Here is a 19,127-nt window from a genome sequence, read left to right as displayed (position 1 = left end):
AAAGGTTTATCGTAAGATTTAAGACAGTTGCGAATAAGGGTGATCAGGGTGTGTAGTTTAGATCTGACAGTTTAGAAAGAGTAGCAGGGATATGAACACCAAAGTATTTAATGGCTAGAGGTTGCCACTCAAATGGGAGTTGGAACATGGAGGATAAAGAAATGTTAAGGGCCTCCGTTTTATCAAAGTTGACCTTGAAATTGCTCACAAGTCCAAAGTCTGCAAATTCCTTCATTAGCAAAGGGGTGGGGGGGTGGGCAAGAGAGATATAAAGAAGCTCATCTGCGTAGAGTGACAATTTGTAATGATGGGAACCAACCTCAATACCCTTAATATCTGGGTTATTGCGGGTGGCCATAGCAAGGTGTTCCATGGTCAGAACATAAAAAAGGGGGCATCCCTGGCGAGTTCTGTTTTGAATAATTATTGGGTCTGAGAGGATTCTGAATTCTTGCTTGGTGTATAGAGCCAGCATTTTTTGGAGAATGTTAGATCCCAATCTTATTTTTGGTGTGGAGTAGCTCGGAGAAACTCCCAGTGAACCTGGTCAAAGGCTTTTTCGGCGTCCACCGATACAAGGCAAGTCTTCAGACTAAGCTTTTGAGCATATTCAATTAAAGAGATGGTATTCGGGGTATTATCAGGGGCTTCCCGACCTGGTATAAACCAGACCTGGTCGAGGTGTGTAAGGTGATCAGCAATCATTTTGGGAAAAATGCATATATTGATATTCGTGAGGGAAATAAAGCGGTAGCTACCACATAATGACGAATCTTTGCTGGGTTTGGGTAAAACTGTGATGTGAGCTTCTAAGGCTCGGGCAGAGAAAGTCGTGTCTCCAGAGATTACATTGTAGGCCTAGGTAAGGAAAGCAGAAGGAAGGCCCTGAAAAAATTTTATAAAACCGAGTCGTAAATCTGTCTTTGCTTGGGCTTTTATTAGATTTGAGCGCAGAGAAGACACCTAACAGTTCCTCCTCAGAAAATGGCCCATCCAGATCAGTCACTGCATCTGGAGAGGCCGGCTCTCTTTAGGGTGGTGAGCGAGTCGGCAGCTAGGGTCTTTCAGTTTTGCTATGGAAATAGATACTATTCCATTTAGCATGAGTTCTATTTAGTCTATACACAAGGAAGGAAAACTGGCAAACCAGAGACGGGGTCATGGGCAGCAAAGGCTCACTGATGCACGTGGGGAGCGGAGGCTGGCCTATGTAGTCCAAATAAAATAGAAGAGCTACTTTAGCTCAAAGTTAATGCTGATTCCAATAGGTGTCAGAATGAACCATGCATCAGTCCTGTATGGGGCTGTGTAGTCAGACAAGTCAGAGTGCCCATGTTTAGCCATGTCCAAAATCGCCTACAATGGGCGCATGAGCATCAGAATTGGACCACGGAGCACTGGAAGAAGGTGGCCTGGTCTTCTGAGTCATGTTTTGGATGGCTGAGTGAGTGTGCATCGTTTTATCAGGGCACGAGATGGCACTGGATGCAGTATGGAAGGAAGGTAACTGGCAGAGGCTTTTTGCATTGTTTTATATGTACCACCGATCCAAACATTGTTGGTGACTTAAGTACACACCCTTTATGGAAATGGTATTCCCTGATGGCAGTGGCTTCTTTCAGCAGGGTAATGTGCCCTGCCACACTGCAAAAATGGTTCACAAATAGTTTGAGGTGTTGACTTGGCCTCCAGATATCTCAATGCAATCAAGCATCTCTGGGATGTGCTTGACTAAACGAGTCTGGTTCACAGAGGCTTCACCTTGCAACTTACAAGACTTAAAGATCTGCAACTGACAGCGTGGTGCCAGATACCTTTTTGTTTTAAATGCACCTTGACTATACTATCAGTGATAATGTATTGGTTTCTTATGGCCAACGCGTTTTTGCTTCTGTTTTCCATTCAAACGTCCCAACCTACTGCCCTCCTCCATCCGTTCTTTTATATGTTTCTCTGATTAAGGCAGAAAGATTATCATTAAATTTGTTTTCTTATAGTTTTTAGTTTTATTTTCTTGTATTAATAGGCATCTAGGCAGGGTGCATACCTAACTGCTGAGGTGCAGTGCATACATTTTTTTTTTTTTTCACATTTACATTAGGCAGCCCATTCATAATTGGCTAGCACTTACCTCAGCTCCCCAGAAATTGGACCTTTATTTGTTGACCCACTGCAATGCTTGTTGTTTCATTGAGTTGCTGTCCAGCGCACATTTATTGGCAATGTGCGTGTGGTGCCATTCCAAGTTATTGCCATTGCACCATCGTGAATGGTGTGCAGTGCCACAAGTTGGTTAGGCACACATGCCTTCTGCATATTCGAGAAATCATGTTTCGCTTTCTTTAACATTTAGTTGTTAAATGTTTGTTAGTAATTGTGTGGAGTGACCACTAGGGATGAGCTTCGAGTTCGAGTCGAACTCATGTTCGACTCGAACATTGGCTGTTCGCAAGTTCACCAAACAGCGAACAATTTGGGGTGTTCGCAGCAAATTCGAATGCCGCGGAACACCCTTTAAAAGTCTATGGGAGAAATCAAAAGTGCTAATTTTAAAGGCTAATATGCAAGTTATTGTCATAAAAAGTGTTTGGGGACCTGGGTCCTGCCCCAGGGGACATGGATCAATGCAAAAAAAAGTTTTAAAAACGGCCGTTTTTTCAGGAGCAGTGATTTTAATAATACTTAAAGTCAATCAATAAAAGTGTAATATCCCTTTAAATTTCGTACCTGGGGGGTGTCTATAGTGTGCCTGTAAAGGGGCGCATGTTTCCTGTGTTTAGAACAGTCTGACAGCAAAATGACATTTTGAAGGAAAAAACTCATTTAAAACTACCCGCGGCTATTGCATTGCCGACAATACACATAGAAGTTCATTGATAAAAACGGCATGGGAATTCCCCAAAGGGGAACCCCGAACCAAAATTAAAAAAAAAAAATGACGTGGGGGTCCCCCTAAATTCCATACCAGGCCCTTCAGGTCTGGTATGGATATTAAGGGGAACCCCGGCCAAAATTTTAAAAAAAAAATGACGTGGGGTTCCCCCTAAATTCCATACCAGACCCTTCAGGTCTGGTATGGATTTTAAGGGGAACCCCGCGCCAAAAAAAAAAAAAAAAAACGGCGTGGGGTCCCCCCAAAAATCCATACCAGACCCTTATCCGAGCACGCAACCTGGCAGGCCGCAGGAAAAGAGGGGGGGACAAGAGTGCGGCCCCCCCTCCCTCCTGAACCGTACCAGGCCACATGCCCTCAACATTGGGAGGGTGCTTTGGGGTAGCCCCCCAAAACACCTTGTCCCCATGTTGATGAGGACAAGGGCCTCATCCCCACAACCCTGGCCGGTGGTTGTGGGGGTCTGCGGGCGGGGGGCTTATCGGAATCTGGAAGCCCCCTTTAACAAGGTGACCCCCAGATCCCGGCCCCCCCCCTGTGTGAAATGGTAAGGGGGTACATAAGTACCCCTACCATTTCACGAAAAAAGTGTCAAAAATGTTAAAAATGACAAGAGACAGTTTTTGACAATTCCTTTATTTAAATGCTTCTTCTTTCTTCTATCTTGCTTCATCTTCTGGTTCTTCTGGCTCTTCTGGTTCTTCTGGTTCTTCCTCCGGCGTTCTCGTCCAGCATCTCCTCCGCGGCGTCTTCTGTCTTCTTCTCCTCGGGCCGCTCCGCACCCATGGCATGGGGGGGAGGCTCCCGCTCTTCTCTTCTTCTTTTCTTCTTTTCTTCTCTTCTTCTCTTCTTCCTATTCATTTTCTTCTCCGGGCCGCTCCGCAATCCATGCTGGCATGGAGGGAGGCTCCCGCTGTGTGACGGCGCTCCTCGTCTGACAGTTCTTAAATAACGGAGGGGGGCGGGGCCACCCGGTGACCCCGCCCCCCTCTGACGCACGGTGACTTGACGGGACTTCCCTGTGGCATTCCCCGTGACGTCACAGGGAAGTCCCGTCAAGTCACCGTGCGTCAGAGGGGGGCGGGGTCACCGGGTGGCCCCGCCCCCCTCTGTTATTTAAGAACTGTCAGACGAGGAGCGCCGTCACACAGCGGGAGCCTCCCTCCATGCCAGCATGGATTGCGGAGCGGCCCGGAGAAGAAAATGAAGAAGAAGAAGAGAAGAAAAGAAGAAGAAAAGAAGAAAAGAAGAAAAGAAGAAGAGAAGAGCGGGAGCCTCCCCCCCATGCCATGGGTGCGGAGCGGCCCGAGGAGAAGAAGACAGACGCCGCGGAGGAGATGCTGGACGAGAACGCCGGAGGAAGAACCAGAAGAACCAGAAGAGCCAGAAGAACCAGAAGAACCAGAAGATGAAGCAAGATAGAAGAAAGAAGAAGCATTTAAATAAAGGAATTGTCAAAAACTGTCTCTTGTCATTTTTAACATTTTTGACACTTTTTTCGTGAAATGGTAGGGGTACTTATGTACCCCCTTACCATTTCACACAGGGGGGGGGCCGGGATCTGGGGGTCACCTTGTTAAAGGGGGCTTCCAGATTCCGATAAGCCCCCCGCCCGCAGACCCCCACAACCACCGGCCAGGGTTGTGGGGATGAGGCCCTTGTCCTCATCAACATGGGGACAAGGTGTTTTGGGGGGCTACCCCAAAGCACCCTCCCAATGTTGAGGGCATGTGGCCTGGTACGGTTCAGGAGGGAGGGGGGGCCGCACTCTCGTCCCCCCCTCTTTTCCTGCGGCCTGCCAGGTTGCGTGCTCGGATAAGGGTCTGGTATGGATTTTTGGGGGGACCCCACGCCGTTTTTTTTTTTTTTTTTTGGCGCGGGGTTCCCCTTAAAATCCATACCAGACCTGAAGGGTCTGGTATGGAATTTAGGGGGAACCCCACGTCATTTTTTTTTTTAAATTTTGGCCGGGGTTCCCCTTAATATCCATACCAGACCTGAAGGGCCTGGTATGGAATTTAGGGGGACCCCCACGTCATTTTTTTTTTTTAATTTTGGTTCGGGGTTCCCCTTTGGGGAATTCCCATGCCGTTTTTATCAATGAACTTCTATGTGTATTGTCGGCAATGCAATAGCCGTGGGTAGTTTTAAATGAGTTTTTTCCTTCAAAATGTCATTTTGCTGTCAGACTGTTCTAAACACAGGAAACATGCGCCCCTTTACAGGCACACTATAGACACCCCCCAGGTACGAAATTTAAAGGGATATTACACTTTTATTGTTTGACTTTAAGCATTATTAAAATCACTGCTCCTGAAAAAACGGCCGTTTTTAAAACTTTTTTTTGCATTGATCCATGTCCCCTGGGGCAGGACCCAGGTCCCCAAACACTTTTTATGACAATAACTTGCATATAAGCCTTGAAAATTAGCACTTTTGATTATTCATGTTCGTGTCCCATAGACTTTAACGGTGTTCGCATGTTCGAACGAACTTTTTTCCTGTTCGCATGTTCTGGTGCGAACCGAACAGGGGGGTGTTCGGCTCATCCCTAGTGACCACCGTGGTATGCTAGTTGTATTGGGGTAACATTTATAATTTACCCATTCAAATTTCAAACAATTTTTAACAAATCCTATTAAATCATTTTAGGCTTGTAAATGTATAACTTTTGTAAGCTTTACTAAGTTTCTTATGCGTAAAGCATTATCTAAAACATTGCTTTATTGTTGTGTTACTTTCCATCTCCTATGATGTTTTTACAGGCTCCTGCTCACGATTGCAGAAGATGAGTTCTCAAAAGAGCCATACAGCATAGAGAGTAACAGTCATAGAAAAGCCATTATCATGGAGCTGGAAAGAGTCAAAACCCTGGGAGTCAAACCACCTCAGAATTTGTGGGAATATAAGGTACAATTTTTTTCATTGCTTTTAAATCATGTTTTGCAATTGTTATCTACCCTAATGCAATATTTTACACATTGCGAGGTGGGTTTTTTTTTTTTTTTTTTTCGTCACCGCTGCAGATTGTTAAATGTTGGTGGAGCTTGTGTTTCTGGGGTTTCCCACACACAAATTGCATGCCTAGGATGAGCTTATTTCAGTTCTTTAGCCCAGTACTGGACTCTAGCTAGTACTTATAGCTGAAAGTAAATGAGGTAAAGAAAAAAAAAAAAAATTTTTGTTTCTTGACCACTTGAAGTCCAGGCCTTAGCTGGAACTTTTTGTTTAAATCAGTATTTTTTGCCCAAACATAATAAAATATATATATATATATTTATTTTCTGCTATTTGTCTATAAAAGTATCTATTGTACAAGATTACGCTTTGACTGTGCTTGCTATAATGTACCGTATTATGTGCCTGTTTGAGTCCGACTGTTGACATTATGCTTTATGGTTGTAACTGATGTATAACTGCGTCAAATTAACAAAACGCCGTTTCTGATTTGACGCAGTTATACATCAGTTACAACCATAAAGCATAATGTCAACAGTCGGACTCAAACAGGCACATAATACGGTACATTATAGCAAGCACAGTCAAAGCGTAATCTTGTACAATAGATACTTTTATAGACAAATAGCAGAAAATAAAGTAATCCTTATAAACAGAGTATGGACTACTTGTACCACACATCTAAAAGCAGATTAACCAAAGATCCTATCCATTACCAGTTTTGTGGGAGCAAGTCCCGGAACCGCCAACCAATCACCCCAGAGTCTGTCAAATTTGCTAGGACTCCCTCTATGCTGGAAAATTTCTCCAGTTTTTGAAAGATGTTACACCAAGTAAATAGATACTTAACATGTCATGCTTTAAAATTGTCTTGCATTAGAATTATTGCTCTCAAACTCCTGTGACCTGTTTTCAGCAGAGAGCACACTGAAGTTTGCTCTCTGACATTACCAATGTCAGTCCAGGCACCATGTCGCCCTGATCACGGAGTCTGGATTCACCAGGTGCTGATGAGAGCCTGCAACAGCAGCTCCGCCCCTCCACAGCTCAGTGCTCCAGTGAGCAAGGAGGGAGAAGAGCAAAGAGCTGTGACTGACAGTCTACAGCTCTCTGCTCACGAAGCTTTAAAAACCAAGCGATCAGCAGTGTTTGCTCGGTTGTCAGTGCAGAGGCGTCGGGACACATGCAGCATCGGACCAATGCTGGATCCACCTAGGTAAGTATGAATCTGCAAAAAAATTCCCTTAGATCCCTTTCACACTGAGGCAGTTTTCAGGCATCTTAGGGCTAGAAATAGCGCCTGTAAAGCGTCTGAAAACTGCCTCCCATTCACTTCAATGTGTGCATTTACACTGGGGCGGTGCACTTGCGGGATGGTAAAAAAAAGTCCTGCAAGCAGCATCTTTGGGGCAGGTTTAGAGTACTATAAATAGGGCTCCAAAAACGCCTCTGCCCATTGACCTGAAAAGCGCTTTTGAAAGAGCCGCAAAACGTGTGTGTGTGTTTTTTTTTTTTTTAAAGGTCACCTGATTTAAAAAAAAAAAACGGCCCACTAGCGCCCAAAAAGCTCTGCTAAAGTGCCCCTAAAGCACCGCAAAAACCTCCGGTGCTGTTTTAGTATCGCTTCAGTGTGAAAGGGGTCTAACTTCTCTTTTAAGCACCCTACTGACAAATGTTTATAAACTCTTTTCAAATCCTTGTTTTCTCTAGCTGTCCCTGCATTGCAACCTGCAAAGGGCATGATATTAGTTTGCCAAACCTTAGGGGAATATAGTGGGGTTTTTTGGCCAGGGCCAAATTCTTATGTTGGTTGCAGTATATAACCCATTTTTCTTTGAATCCCATGTCCTTAAAGTGGTTGTAAACCCTTACAGACCACTTTCACCTACAGGTAAGCCTGCGCGGGAGTGACGTCACGCAACTCCGGCCAGTCACAGAGCCGGAGTTCGTGGCCCCAGAAGGAAGAGGGGTGAGGAATGGACGCTCGCTGCCAGTGAGGAAATCGGGGACATCGCAGGCTCCTGTGTTAGGTAAGTAAACACATAATGGGCTACTATGCGATGCATAGTAGCCCATTATGCTTTACCTTTGCAGGGAAACAAAGCGGAAGTAAAACCCTCCAGGGTTTACTTCCTCTTTATGTAAACTTGAAGACATGGATTTTATGGTAAGTACAAAAATCCTATCTTATTTACCAACATTTGCTTTGATGGGTAAAACACATCTACTCCTATAGTAAAGCATGCCCAATATGTGGTCAAGCTTTATCTCAAAGTTTTGAGCAGTTATTTTTTAAAATGCATTCATTGAAAATGCTTTTATTTGAATCTTTTTTGTATTTTGTTCTTTTTAGGCTGTCAACCCTGGAAAATCCCTTTTTTTGTTATATGCACTCAAGAGCTCCCCGCGACTCAGCATGTTATACATGTATTTGTTTGATTACACAGATAGCTTTTTACCTTTCATCCATACAACATGTCCTCTTAAGGAGGAGAATGAAGATGACCTCATCACCAAGTTTATAGTAGGTCTTTTTTGCATGTTCCATTTTGACAATCTATAGTGTATGTTTATGTAATTTTTGGTTTTTCTGGGTACATTCATGTTTGGTCTCCAATTAGACTCCTTTCATTTCCCTTTTTAACAAGAAAATCCCACTTTTTTCATTTTGTTCAGCAGTGGAGTCTGGCATAAGATATAAAATGTCACCAAATTGAGTATTTCAGTGGTTAGATTATGATCCCAGGTTTTTTCATAGGTGGGTCCAAAACAAAAGAGCAAAGTATACTGATTAGTGCAGGTAAAACAATGTATTCACCATAATTAAAAAAAAAAAAAAAAAAAAAAGAAAAGAAAAACTGCACTATCAAAAGCTGAGCGTTGTCATCACAGAGCAATATTTACAGCATAAATCAGTGCATGCAGAAATTTACCTCTCCCAGTGTAAAATCTGGTCACCCAGGAAAAAAGAAAAATACTGACAGCCTGAATGAACCTTGGCAGACATTGACAACATTGCAAGGATGGACCACCTGAATCGGCTATATAGCATTCTTCATGCAGCAGCTTCTCAGACACCGTTCCACCTAATCCTTAGAGTATATATAATATATATTTCGGCTAAAATCGGTTTATACACAGATCAGCCATAACATTATGACCACTAGCCACTAAAGTGAATAAAATTGATAATCTCATTGCATTGGCACCTGAAAATGAGTGGGATAGATTTGGCAGCAAGTGAGCACGTTGTCCTTGAGGTTGATGTATTAAAGAAAAAAATGGGGAAGTGTAAGGAGTTAAGCGACTTTGACAAAGCCAAATTGTAAAGGCTAGACACCTGGTCAGATCTCTAAAATTGCAGCTCTTGTGAGATGTTCCTGGTCTGCAGTGGTCAGGACCTACCAAAAGTGCCCCAAGGAAGGAAAAAACGTCAAACTTAAACGGGGTCATGGACAGCCGAAGCTCGTTGATGCACGTGGGGAGCAAAGACTGGCCTGTATAGTCCAATCCAACAGAAAACTACTGTAGGTCAAATTGCTGAAAAACTTAATGCTGTTTTCAATGGGTGGCTTGTTCTGATGAATTCTGAATTGGATGGTTTGAGGAACACAAGTAGTTCTAGGTGTTGACTTGGCCTCTAAATTCTCCAGTTCTGAATCCAAGCAAAGCATATGTGGAATGTGCTGGAGAAACAAACCTGATCCATGGAGGTCCCACCTCACAACTTACCGGACTTAGTGGATGTAAACCCCCAATTTTTTTTTTTTTTTATTTCATAATGTAGAGTATACGATTTCCTATCATTTGAGCCCAGTCTTGCCCCAAAGAGTTAATCCAGCTCTGAGCAATCCTTTTATTGTTCGGTGAGATAAAACTTGACAAACATAGAAAAACTTTGTCAAATTCTCCCCCTTGCTGTGAGTGACAGGTGATTTTACATATCTCGTGAACTAGCCTAAGACATGCATTATTTTTTAATTCCCACCCCCACTCCTTTCTTCAGCAGCTCTGCAAGGATTGGCTGTTTCACACCTCAGCATGATTTGGCATGCTGAAGTCATGTGGTTACTTTCCTGTCTTTTCACTGGATGTTAGAGATCATAGCAGAAGTTCAGTGTAAGAAATACACGGGAGAAAATGCATTATGACAAGGGGAGTGTAGAGGTGGGTGGGGAGTCTACTGACATCACGACAACAGACCCACCCACAGAATCTGCAGTTTTTTGGGTCTCATAACAGACAGAGGGGAGACATTTGACAGGTAAAGATACATGCAGGAGGCATGTATATCCTTATAGCTAACCCCTATGGCAGTAGTTTAGAAAGGATGACATTGGGTTTACATCCACTTTAAGCCTAGTATACACTATTTTTTTTTTTTTTTTTTTTTTCAGTTCAGCCCAGCAAGGCTGAACGGAAAAAGAGCTGCTGTACTAACATGCAATGTTAGTACAGCGAGCTCCCCTGCTGTTCTATTGTGTTCTAATGGGGACTCCTGCCCGGAACACTCCGGTCTGCAATCTCAGCTATTGGCTGAGATCGCTGATCAGGAGCCAATCGGCAAACCGAATGGCTGCCTTCTGTCTGACCATCTGCAGTACACACGGGGCCCGACTGTCGGACAGTTTTTACTGAACTGGCCGATGCCATTCGGCCCCTGTGTACTAGGCACTATGTACTAGAAGTCCAGTCAAATACTTACTATACTTAAACCTGTTCCCATCCCCATTCTAAGCCTGTTCCAGCTATCCTGTAAATGAAAGATGTATATTCTTACCTATGCTGATGGCACTCGGTCACATGATCGGCTCCCATCGCTGGCTTCAGTGTAGAGGAGGGGCAATAGATTCCATAGTAAGCCTGTAGCTATGAGTAAGCGCTCTGCAGAGCGTGAAACACGTTAGCTGATTATCTGTACATTCTATCCATGGTGCTTTGTACATGATTTGTTCCTGATTTTACAATAAAGAAATTTCGTTGGATGATATTCTCCTGGTGTGCGGCTGTCCGGACTTTTTTCTTCAATCACAACAGTAAGCCTGTAGTTGTCACCACAAGGGCATGCAGCCATTGACTGGGATCTCTTCTCTTTACAGGGTAGTTATAATAGACCTATCTTCCATGCCTCAAGGGGTTATGATGGGTGGTCATAAATCTGAGAGAGAGAGATGCACACAAAAGCCCAGATACTAGACCCAATTTCATGTACTTGTTAAAGGATATGTTCACCTTTTGGATGTAACATGTTCCCACTGCTTCAGCCACTCGCCGTTCCCTCCTCTCCTCCTCTCCCTGTGACAGCAGTATGGGGAGATGTTTCCTGTACTAGCTGTCGCTTTTTGAAAATGGTGCAGTCATGCAGGGCTCCGCACAACTTTGTGTGTGAAGTACAAGCACCAACCTCTTTTGTGGCTGTCAGCTTGTGTTTCTCAATGAACTACTACGGCGCTGTTGAGCACTATGGTAGTTCATTGAGTCTTCCTGTCAGTGTTAACTGCCTGGCCATACAATGTATGGGGAAGACAGCTCACACTGGCAATCTGCATGGCATGATTTTTTTTTTTTTTTTTTTTTTTTTTCCCTGCAAAAAAAATTGCATTTTGTTTTTTTTAAAAAGTGAACTTGCCCTTTTTAAAGAGGGGTCTCATTTGAAGACTAATTGTAATGTAAACTCATCCATTTATATACTTTTCATGTCTTTATGCTGCTGCATAGAAGAAAATATGGGTAAACTGTAGCTTTCCAAGTATTGTGTAATTTTACATTTTCAGTGTGCATTTTCCGCCTGAGAGTTCTATATTTCTGCAGTAGTTGGAAACTGGCAAGATTTCTGTGCGACGGAGGTATCCCCTTTCAAGCACTCATCCATTCCCAGCAGCACACAGTTGTTCAAAGCCTTCACAAACGCCAACATCCGATTCTTTTATTAAGTCTCCAGGTCCAACTTTCAAGATGTTGCTTATTTCTTAGGTGGATGTCAGAACATCTCTGCTGTTTGCCAATATTGTGTTGTAGAGAGAGGTCAATTGAGTAGCACAGAAAATGTTAGCCTTTTTTAATTGGATAACGACACAATTTCATGGGTGACCTTTGCAGCCCTATGGTTTTTAACTGCAGAAAGCGGCTTCTATTTAAAATATGAATAAAAACCGTGTCATATCTTATGCATGTGGTTATGTAAATAAGCTAGAGATTGAATCTACTATGCTGCTTATCTGAATAACCAGGGAAAAAAACTTCAGTATTGTTGCGCATAAAATCCAAATGTGTGTTGGCTTTCATTTTAATCCTATTTTTGTATATAAGCTCACTTCATTGTCTGGACAGTGTCCGGGTGAGATGCTGTGGCCCATGCCTGCTTACTAAATTTTGCAAAAATGATTTGATACCTTCCTGGCCTGACCTTGTGACAAAAATACAGCATCTTCAGGGGTCAGCAATTAAACTCATAGTAATTTTTGTTTCCTTGGCTTAATTGGGTAATTATGAAAATATTACATTCAAAGTAACTATTGACACAGAGAAAATATTTGTGCAAATTATCTGCTGAATTTGGTTAAAAAGGAATTGGAAATGTGATACACTGTTACCAAAAAGTAGGGGCAGTGAAGGATATATGTTGTGTAATCTATTTACAGGTTTCTTTAGCATTAAGTGCATTGCGTGGCAACTCCAGACAGCGGGTAAGCTGATATTAGCACTAATAATGTGGTGTCTTAGTTTTATTAAAGGATGTCTTGGACACTAACATTAACTATTTATTATTTTTATACTGATCATAATAAGACTGATAACTGTATTTTGTAGCTAACCATCAGTTGCTGCTAGAAAATAGCTTGTATAGAAACAAAATTTACAGCTTTTGTTGTGGCATAGCTCTTTACCCGGTGGCACTCTGGGTACCAAGCATAGGTTGTACCACATCTGAAAACACTGGGCTGCATCAAGCATGGTAGTAACCTCATAACTAGGGATGAGTTTGCATTTGTTCACAACTAGATTTGGGTCTAAATCCGGAAGTCAGCTGTTGTTCTTGGTCCAAACAGCTACGGGGATTCCTCGTCACACTGCTACAAAAGGGGTGGGGATGCTTAAGACATTACTGACCCAATATGGGCATATTAAGTAAATTACACTGACCTTTGAGAGACCTAAAGAAGATTTGGATCAAAAAGGCTAAAAAGTCACGTTACTACTTTTCTGTATATTTTCTTGCTGTTGCATATTGGCAACATTTTGCTTGCTTCTTACAGGATCTCCAAGATCCAACATGGACCCAGTGGCGTGAATTTCTTGTTAAGTACCTATTTCTTCCATATCAACTTCTTGCTGAGTTTGCTTGGGACTGGCTCGAAGTTCATTATTGGACCTCTCGGTTTATAATCGTAAATGCCATGTTGCTTTCAGTGTTGGAATTATTCTCTTTCTGGAGGCTGTGGTCAACAAGCCAACTGAGGTATGCATCAACTGCTAATCTGTTGCTTTCCTTAGCATGAGAAGCCCCAAAGCTTTTAAACATCTATCTCTAGTTTATGCATACCATCACTGCATGTACATCAAACACATGGACAGGTAGCTCACAATGTTTCCCTTACTGCGGTAGCAGGTAATTTGGTGGCGGTGCACACGCCTGCATTTGCTAGATGCTTGGGAATGTCCTAAGAATTAAAGGCACTTACCCATGTCTGAAGAGGGCAGAGCATTTCCTATGTTGTGCACGAAAGCGCACATGTTCCTACTCTGCAAGTGGTGTGAACAAACCTTTAAAGCTAAACACTAGGCAGGCAGCACAGTTAAAATGCATGTGAAATGTCTGACTGTCTGAAAATTTGTAACTTTGCCCAGCCAGTCTTGGGATTAACATACTTGCTTCAAACAGCAAAGCTAGCATAGCATTTAGTTATAATGACAATTAAAGAAGAAACCTAGCCAGGAAAAAAAACATTACTTTCAAATATACATCTTAATTGCACTTGAGCTTCTTCTTGTGAATTGCAGTGGTACCTGTGCTGAAGGTTACAAATACGAAAACAAGAATTTCCTTCCAAACCTGTTTCTACAAAACGGTTATGCAACTTGAAAAGTTGCACTTCTATACAATTACATGTTTATTAATAAATGTAGCCTTATAATTGAGTTCTTCTTTTTGCCTTTTCCCAAAAATATGTAGTAATGGTTGAGAAATGAAAGGCCGATTCAAAAATATGTCTTTGCAACTTCTTCTAGAGATCACCATCCTTTTGTTGTTCCAAGCTGTCAGTTTCACCGTAGGCCCTTCTGCCTTAATAGGGAAATCTGTTTTACAAAACATAGCAACAGGGAAAATAGACTTTTAGGAGGATTTGAACCCACTGAATCTAAATAGCAGAGTTGCAGATTAAAGCACAGTTTTTCCCATAGGCCTCTTTCACACGGACGATCCGTATGTCCGTTTTTCATCCTTCCGTTTTCGGATGAAAAACGGACATACATTCATCCCTATGGAGCGTCGGATGTCAGCGGTGACATGTCCGCTGACATCCGACCCGCTCCGATCCGAAAAGTGTAACGGAGGAAAACCCTACTTTTCCATCCATTATCGGATCGGGTGATGACGGACACTACGGTCCGTCATCATCCGATCCCCTCCCCATAGGGGAGAGCCACGCTCTGACAGGTCCGCCGCTGCACAGTGTGCAGCGATGGACCTGTCATCTTCCTGCTCAGTGGGGATCGGCGGAGCGATCCCCGCTGAGCAAGCGGGTGTTCACGGGGTGGATCATGACTGATCTGCCCCGTGTGAAAGAGCCCTTACACTCTCCGCACAAAATAAATGTACAAGTTGTAATTGAGTTTTTATCACATTAGCTGAGTTATTTCTTCTTCATTCTCTTTTAGGTCTTTTCCTCGCCTCATGTGGGGTCATTTTTGGAAGATGTCAACGCAGGGGCTTTTTGTTGCAATATTTTGGCCTTTAATTCCACAATTTATTTGCAATTGTCTGTTCTACTGGGCCTTGTACTTTAACCCAATCATCAACATCGACCTTGTAGTAAAAAAAATCCGCAGGCTGGAAACTCAAGTAATGTGAAGGTACTCCTGGCCAGAGTTGGGCGAGAGTCACAACACTGAACTAAAAGAAAAAATGCCTCCGCTTAATAAAGTCACTGTGTGATTGGAGATGTAATTTTCTTTTCAAGGCATTTAGAGATTGAGGCACTATTGAGGTCAACGCGTTTTTCTTTAACTTTTTTTTTTTTTTTTTTTTAAGAGAATGGTAATTAAGAGATGTATGATTTTTCAGTTCACGGCTTACTAAGAAGCATTTTGCAGCTGAATTTGATGTTTGTGATTTTATTCAGCACCACTGAATTAAAGGATCGTTGGCTATAAGACTTGTGGAAATCAAACCCAAGCAATAAAGGTGGAAAACACCTGTCTGAATACTCTATACCCGTTTATATATTTGCAGTGATTTAATGAAATACAGGGTGTTCTATAAGGGCATGAAAAGTGGAGGTGCTGTCTATAGCAACCAGCTGGATCTCACCTGTCATTTCTGCAATTGCAATAAGAAACTGATGCCTAACTATTGTGTGCTACATGACAAGTTTTATATTTATAATTTTATCCTCCATAATTTTTGTGTGTTTTTCCCATTTTTCTTTAGTTAGATTCATGCTAACTTGAACATTTTTAATGTAAGTACTCTTTATTTGCGCTATTTGCATAATTCATTGACCTAACTACTATCAAAAAACATATTTTTCTGGCAAATGTAGCAATTAGATAACGCAAGCACACAATGTGGGTAATTTACAACTGGACCATTGCATTTAAATTCCTGTTTTTTCCTTTATAAATACTATCCTTTATATTGTTTACATTTTAAGCTGCCAAATTTTAAATTGCATACCTGTCCCATTGTTAGGGAAGTTTTAGCACTTAATGGGAAAAGTTTGTTACTTTATTTGACCATACCTAAAAATAGTAGCAGAGAGGAAGCTAATGTTAGGTTTTTAATTCTGAAACTTCCACCTCCCAAGCGGTTTTGTTGGCCCTTTGATATGGGTGGCCCTTACTGACCAGATAGGCTGAATGGGCAGGCTAAAGCTTTCCTGTAACAGCAGACTCAAATTTCGTGCCTGAACAGGCCATGGAAAAGATGCCAGCAAGGGACCTTGCAGGCATCGGACCATTTGAACAGAGGCAAATATTACAGCTTTAGTTTATTAGCTTGTTAATGTGTTACTGGCCAGATCACCAGATGAAAACAAAAGAATGCAGCCACCACATTTAAAATATTTGATAAGCCGCAATTTATTAAATCTGTGTTTCAATTTAATATTCCTTTAATTTCTTCAGTAGAGTCTTCTCTGAGTTTTGGTTTTATAACAGCTATACCAAGTGAACCAGCTCTTAAAGCTGTCCAGGTTTACTTTCACCTTAAATAGTTTGTTTGGGCCAAGCTGGCAAAAACCATTTCCCTCACTAACATGTGCGCCCACTTGGCGTGCTGTATAAAATGTATGTAGCCTCCGCTGTATACAGCATTGAGTTCTGGGTGTGAGACAAAACTTTCCTGTCTCACACCTGGAACAAAATGGCATCGGGCTGAATGGCACTCAGCCATTCATAGACTGCTTTATTTTCCATCAATGAATACAAAGCTTCCTGTGATTGACTGAATCTCAGTTTGTGATGTCATCAGCATCCGACTCATTTCTATTTATTGATAGAATACATAGCTGCCTATGAATGCCTGAGTAACGCTCAGTCTGACGCAATTGTATTCTGGGTGTCAGAGGAAGGTATTATCTTACACGTGTAACACAGTGCTGTGTACTGTATGTAGCTGAGGCTATATACAGTGCGTGGCGCGCTCATGTTAGTGAAGGAATAGTAAATGTGGTGTTTTCACTGATAAATCAGCTACACTGCCTTCTGTCCCCCACAAATTTCTCTTGGTCTGGCAGTATGAGATGTTTCAACTGGCGAACAGAATTGTGATGGAGGCAGGAAGGAGCAGGCAAGATTCAACACCAGTTCCAAGCTTTACCTATTAGAACAGCCTGGGACTCTGCATTGACAGCAGGGTTTCTGAGACCACTGCAACCATGTCCAGGCGCCTCCTTTTTCTTTTTCTAAATGACTTTGGATGTAACTATTATAATTTAGGTTTTCTGAAATTTCTTTTCCTTTGTGTTGAATTATTTTTTTAGGCTTTCTTAAAATTTTCCACAAGAAAAAGTTATGATATGAATGCATATTTGGCTTTTTCTGTAAATGTCTTACCGTGTCATTCTCCACAATTTAATATTTATTAAAGTTAACATTATCTTAGTCATTTTCAATAGTTTATTACCCTCCCTGTTTCATGCAAGATGACCCTTCAGCAATATAACCCATGCATCCAGCAGCCATCTACCGGGCAAAGATCCTGAAGATCGCCAGTACTCCTTTAAAATTCTTTGCAGTGCAATTTGGGCCTGTTTATTTTGTATGGGCTTAAATCGCACCACAAAAGTATCAGTGAGTACTTGACCGAAAGTATTGGTGCTCGCCGGTTAAAAAGAAAAAAAAAAAACAGTATTGGCGCAACCCTAGTAAAAGATTTCCCTCTTTTCTGCCCTAGCTGTTATGCCAGTATATTGAAATATAGGGGTGCACACAAAAATACATTTTAAGGATCTGGAGATATGCTGTACTACTTTACAGCAATTTGGGGGGGGGGGTGTTATGCAATATTTATCACCTTGATTGCAAAGAAAGTAAATATAGGATAATCTGTGTTTTTGTTAGAGCTTTAAACTGTTATTGAGTAACAAATAATGTAAAGTCACTTATTCTGAAAAGATTTACCTACAGGTGCATGAACAATTACTCTGATGCCCTGGGACCCTCGAAACCAATTCAAATACAAACTAGCTTCCAAAGTCTCTGGCTCTGATCCACCCTTACTGCCTCCTTTCCCTTACTATTGGTTGAGCCTGCCCAGTAGTAAGATACATGAGCTTGGAATGGACAGGCTAGATTTAGTGACCTTGGATGTTTAAATTTACACTACTGAGCACCACAGGTTTTAGGGTTTCCCAGGATCTCTAGGGAATCAGAGTTGGCATGCAAGCTCCCCCCCCCCCCCCCCAAGTGTTTTACGTTACGTTTGTATTTTTCCTTACCCGTTTACACACACATATTTTAGTTGGGGAAACAGTTCTAAGAACTTGAAAGCAGGCATAGAATGGAACACCTGTTCCAAAGCACTCAATATGCTTATATAGACTTCCAATCCCAGAAGTCAGAGCTCTGGCAACCCCCACCTTACTCTTAATAAGCTGGTCATAGGTGTTAAGATTTCTCTTGTTGGGCCCCTGCTTAGCGGAACAAGAGAAATAATTTTTTTTCCCCCCATCAGCAGAAATTTGCCAACATTCGATCAGAGTATGGCCAGCTTTATTCCTAAGCTGGAAGTTGACTTTTGCATACTTGGAGATTTTAGTTTGGGAGCTCCTGTGGAGTTCTGAAAGACAGAGGTGAGTGCAGTTCTGCTTTTAATTGGCTCAGGTTTGTTTCCGATCTTTACCATGTTCTAGTTTATATAATTTTATTCCCTTTTCAAGTTACAGCGATTCTAAAAGAGCAGTGGCCTTGTGATTATCCTTATGTCTTCATAAACTTGTAATGAGTTCATAGCGTCAAATAATCCAGTTATACCAAAATAGCAGTTAGCCATGTTGGACATCAGTAACCATATTGTGATATGTAAAACTGTTAACTCAGTCCCTATTATTTGTAAATACCGTATTTGCAATGTGTTCCATTCTTGTTGAATGTATATATAATTTATTGCCAATGAAATGAACTTATTTTGGGTGACTCGACTGTATTGTCACTGTGACTGCACATGTTCCTAACAATCCCCTTTTTTGTATGCTTGTACTTCCAGGTAAAAAAAATTGAGATTTTTAAAAAATTTACTTTAAGTGAAATTAAAACTTTTTGATCATCTTCTTGGTTTTACTTTTTTCTATAAGCTGTGATGGGGTTTTTTTTCTGCATACATCATGACAAGGAACACACTGAAAAAAAACTGGGTCACTCACATCACACCCCAGTTCACACCACAGTCCCTTTTATTCTATGTGCATTTCCTCGTGCTCGTTTACATGTGTTTGTAATGCATTCCATTGTTTTTTGTTTTTTTTTCTCCGTCTGGTATCAGGTCCATCAAAACAAAAATGTTCAAACTTATACCGTAGTTGGTAAGGTTGATTAAAGACCTCAGTCCATCCAG

General features: G+C 41.8%; 1 protein-coding gene across 1 annotated transcript in view; it reads left to right on the top strand.

Annotated features, from left to right (window-relative positions):
* BFAR (bifunctional apoptosis regulator) overlaps positions 1-18,841 on the top strand; it is a 95,925-nt gene extending 77,084 nt beyond the window's left edge. The window contains exons 5-8 of the mRNA XM_073591081.1: positions 5,659-5,803; positions 8,205-8,375; positions 13,108-13,310; positions 14,732-18,841. Of these exons, the coding sequence (XP_073447182.1) occupies positions 5,659-5,803; positions 8,205-8,375; positions 13,108-13,310; positions 14,732-14,924 (712 nt within the window). The 3' untranslated portion in view covers positions 14,925-18,841. The remainder of the gene's footprint in view (positions 1-5,658; positions 5,804-8,204; positions 8,376-13,107; positions 13,311-14,731) is intronic.
* The last annotated feature ends 286 nt before the right edge of the window (positions 18,842-19,127 follow it).

Source organism: Aquarana catesbeiana, linkage group LG06 (assembly GCF_042186555.1).
Source record: "Aquarana catesbeiana isolate 2022-GZ linkage group LG06, ASM4218655v1, whole genome shotgun sequence".
NCBI classification, from domain to species: domain Eukaryota; kingdom Metazoa; phylum Chordata; class Amphibia; order Anura; family Ranidae; genus Aquarana; species Aquarana catesbeiana.
This window is presented reverse-complemented; position numbering and strand designations above follow the sequence as displayed.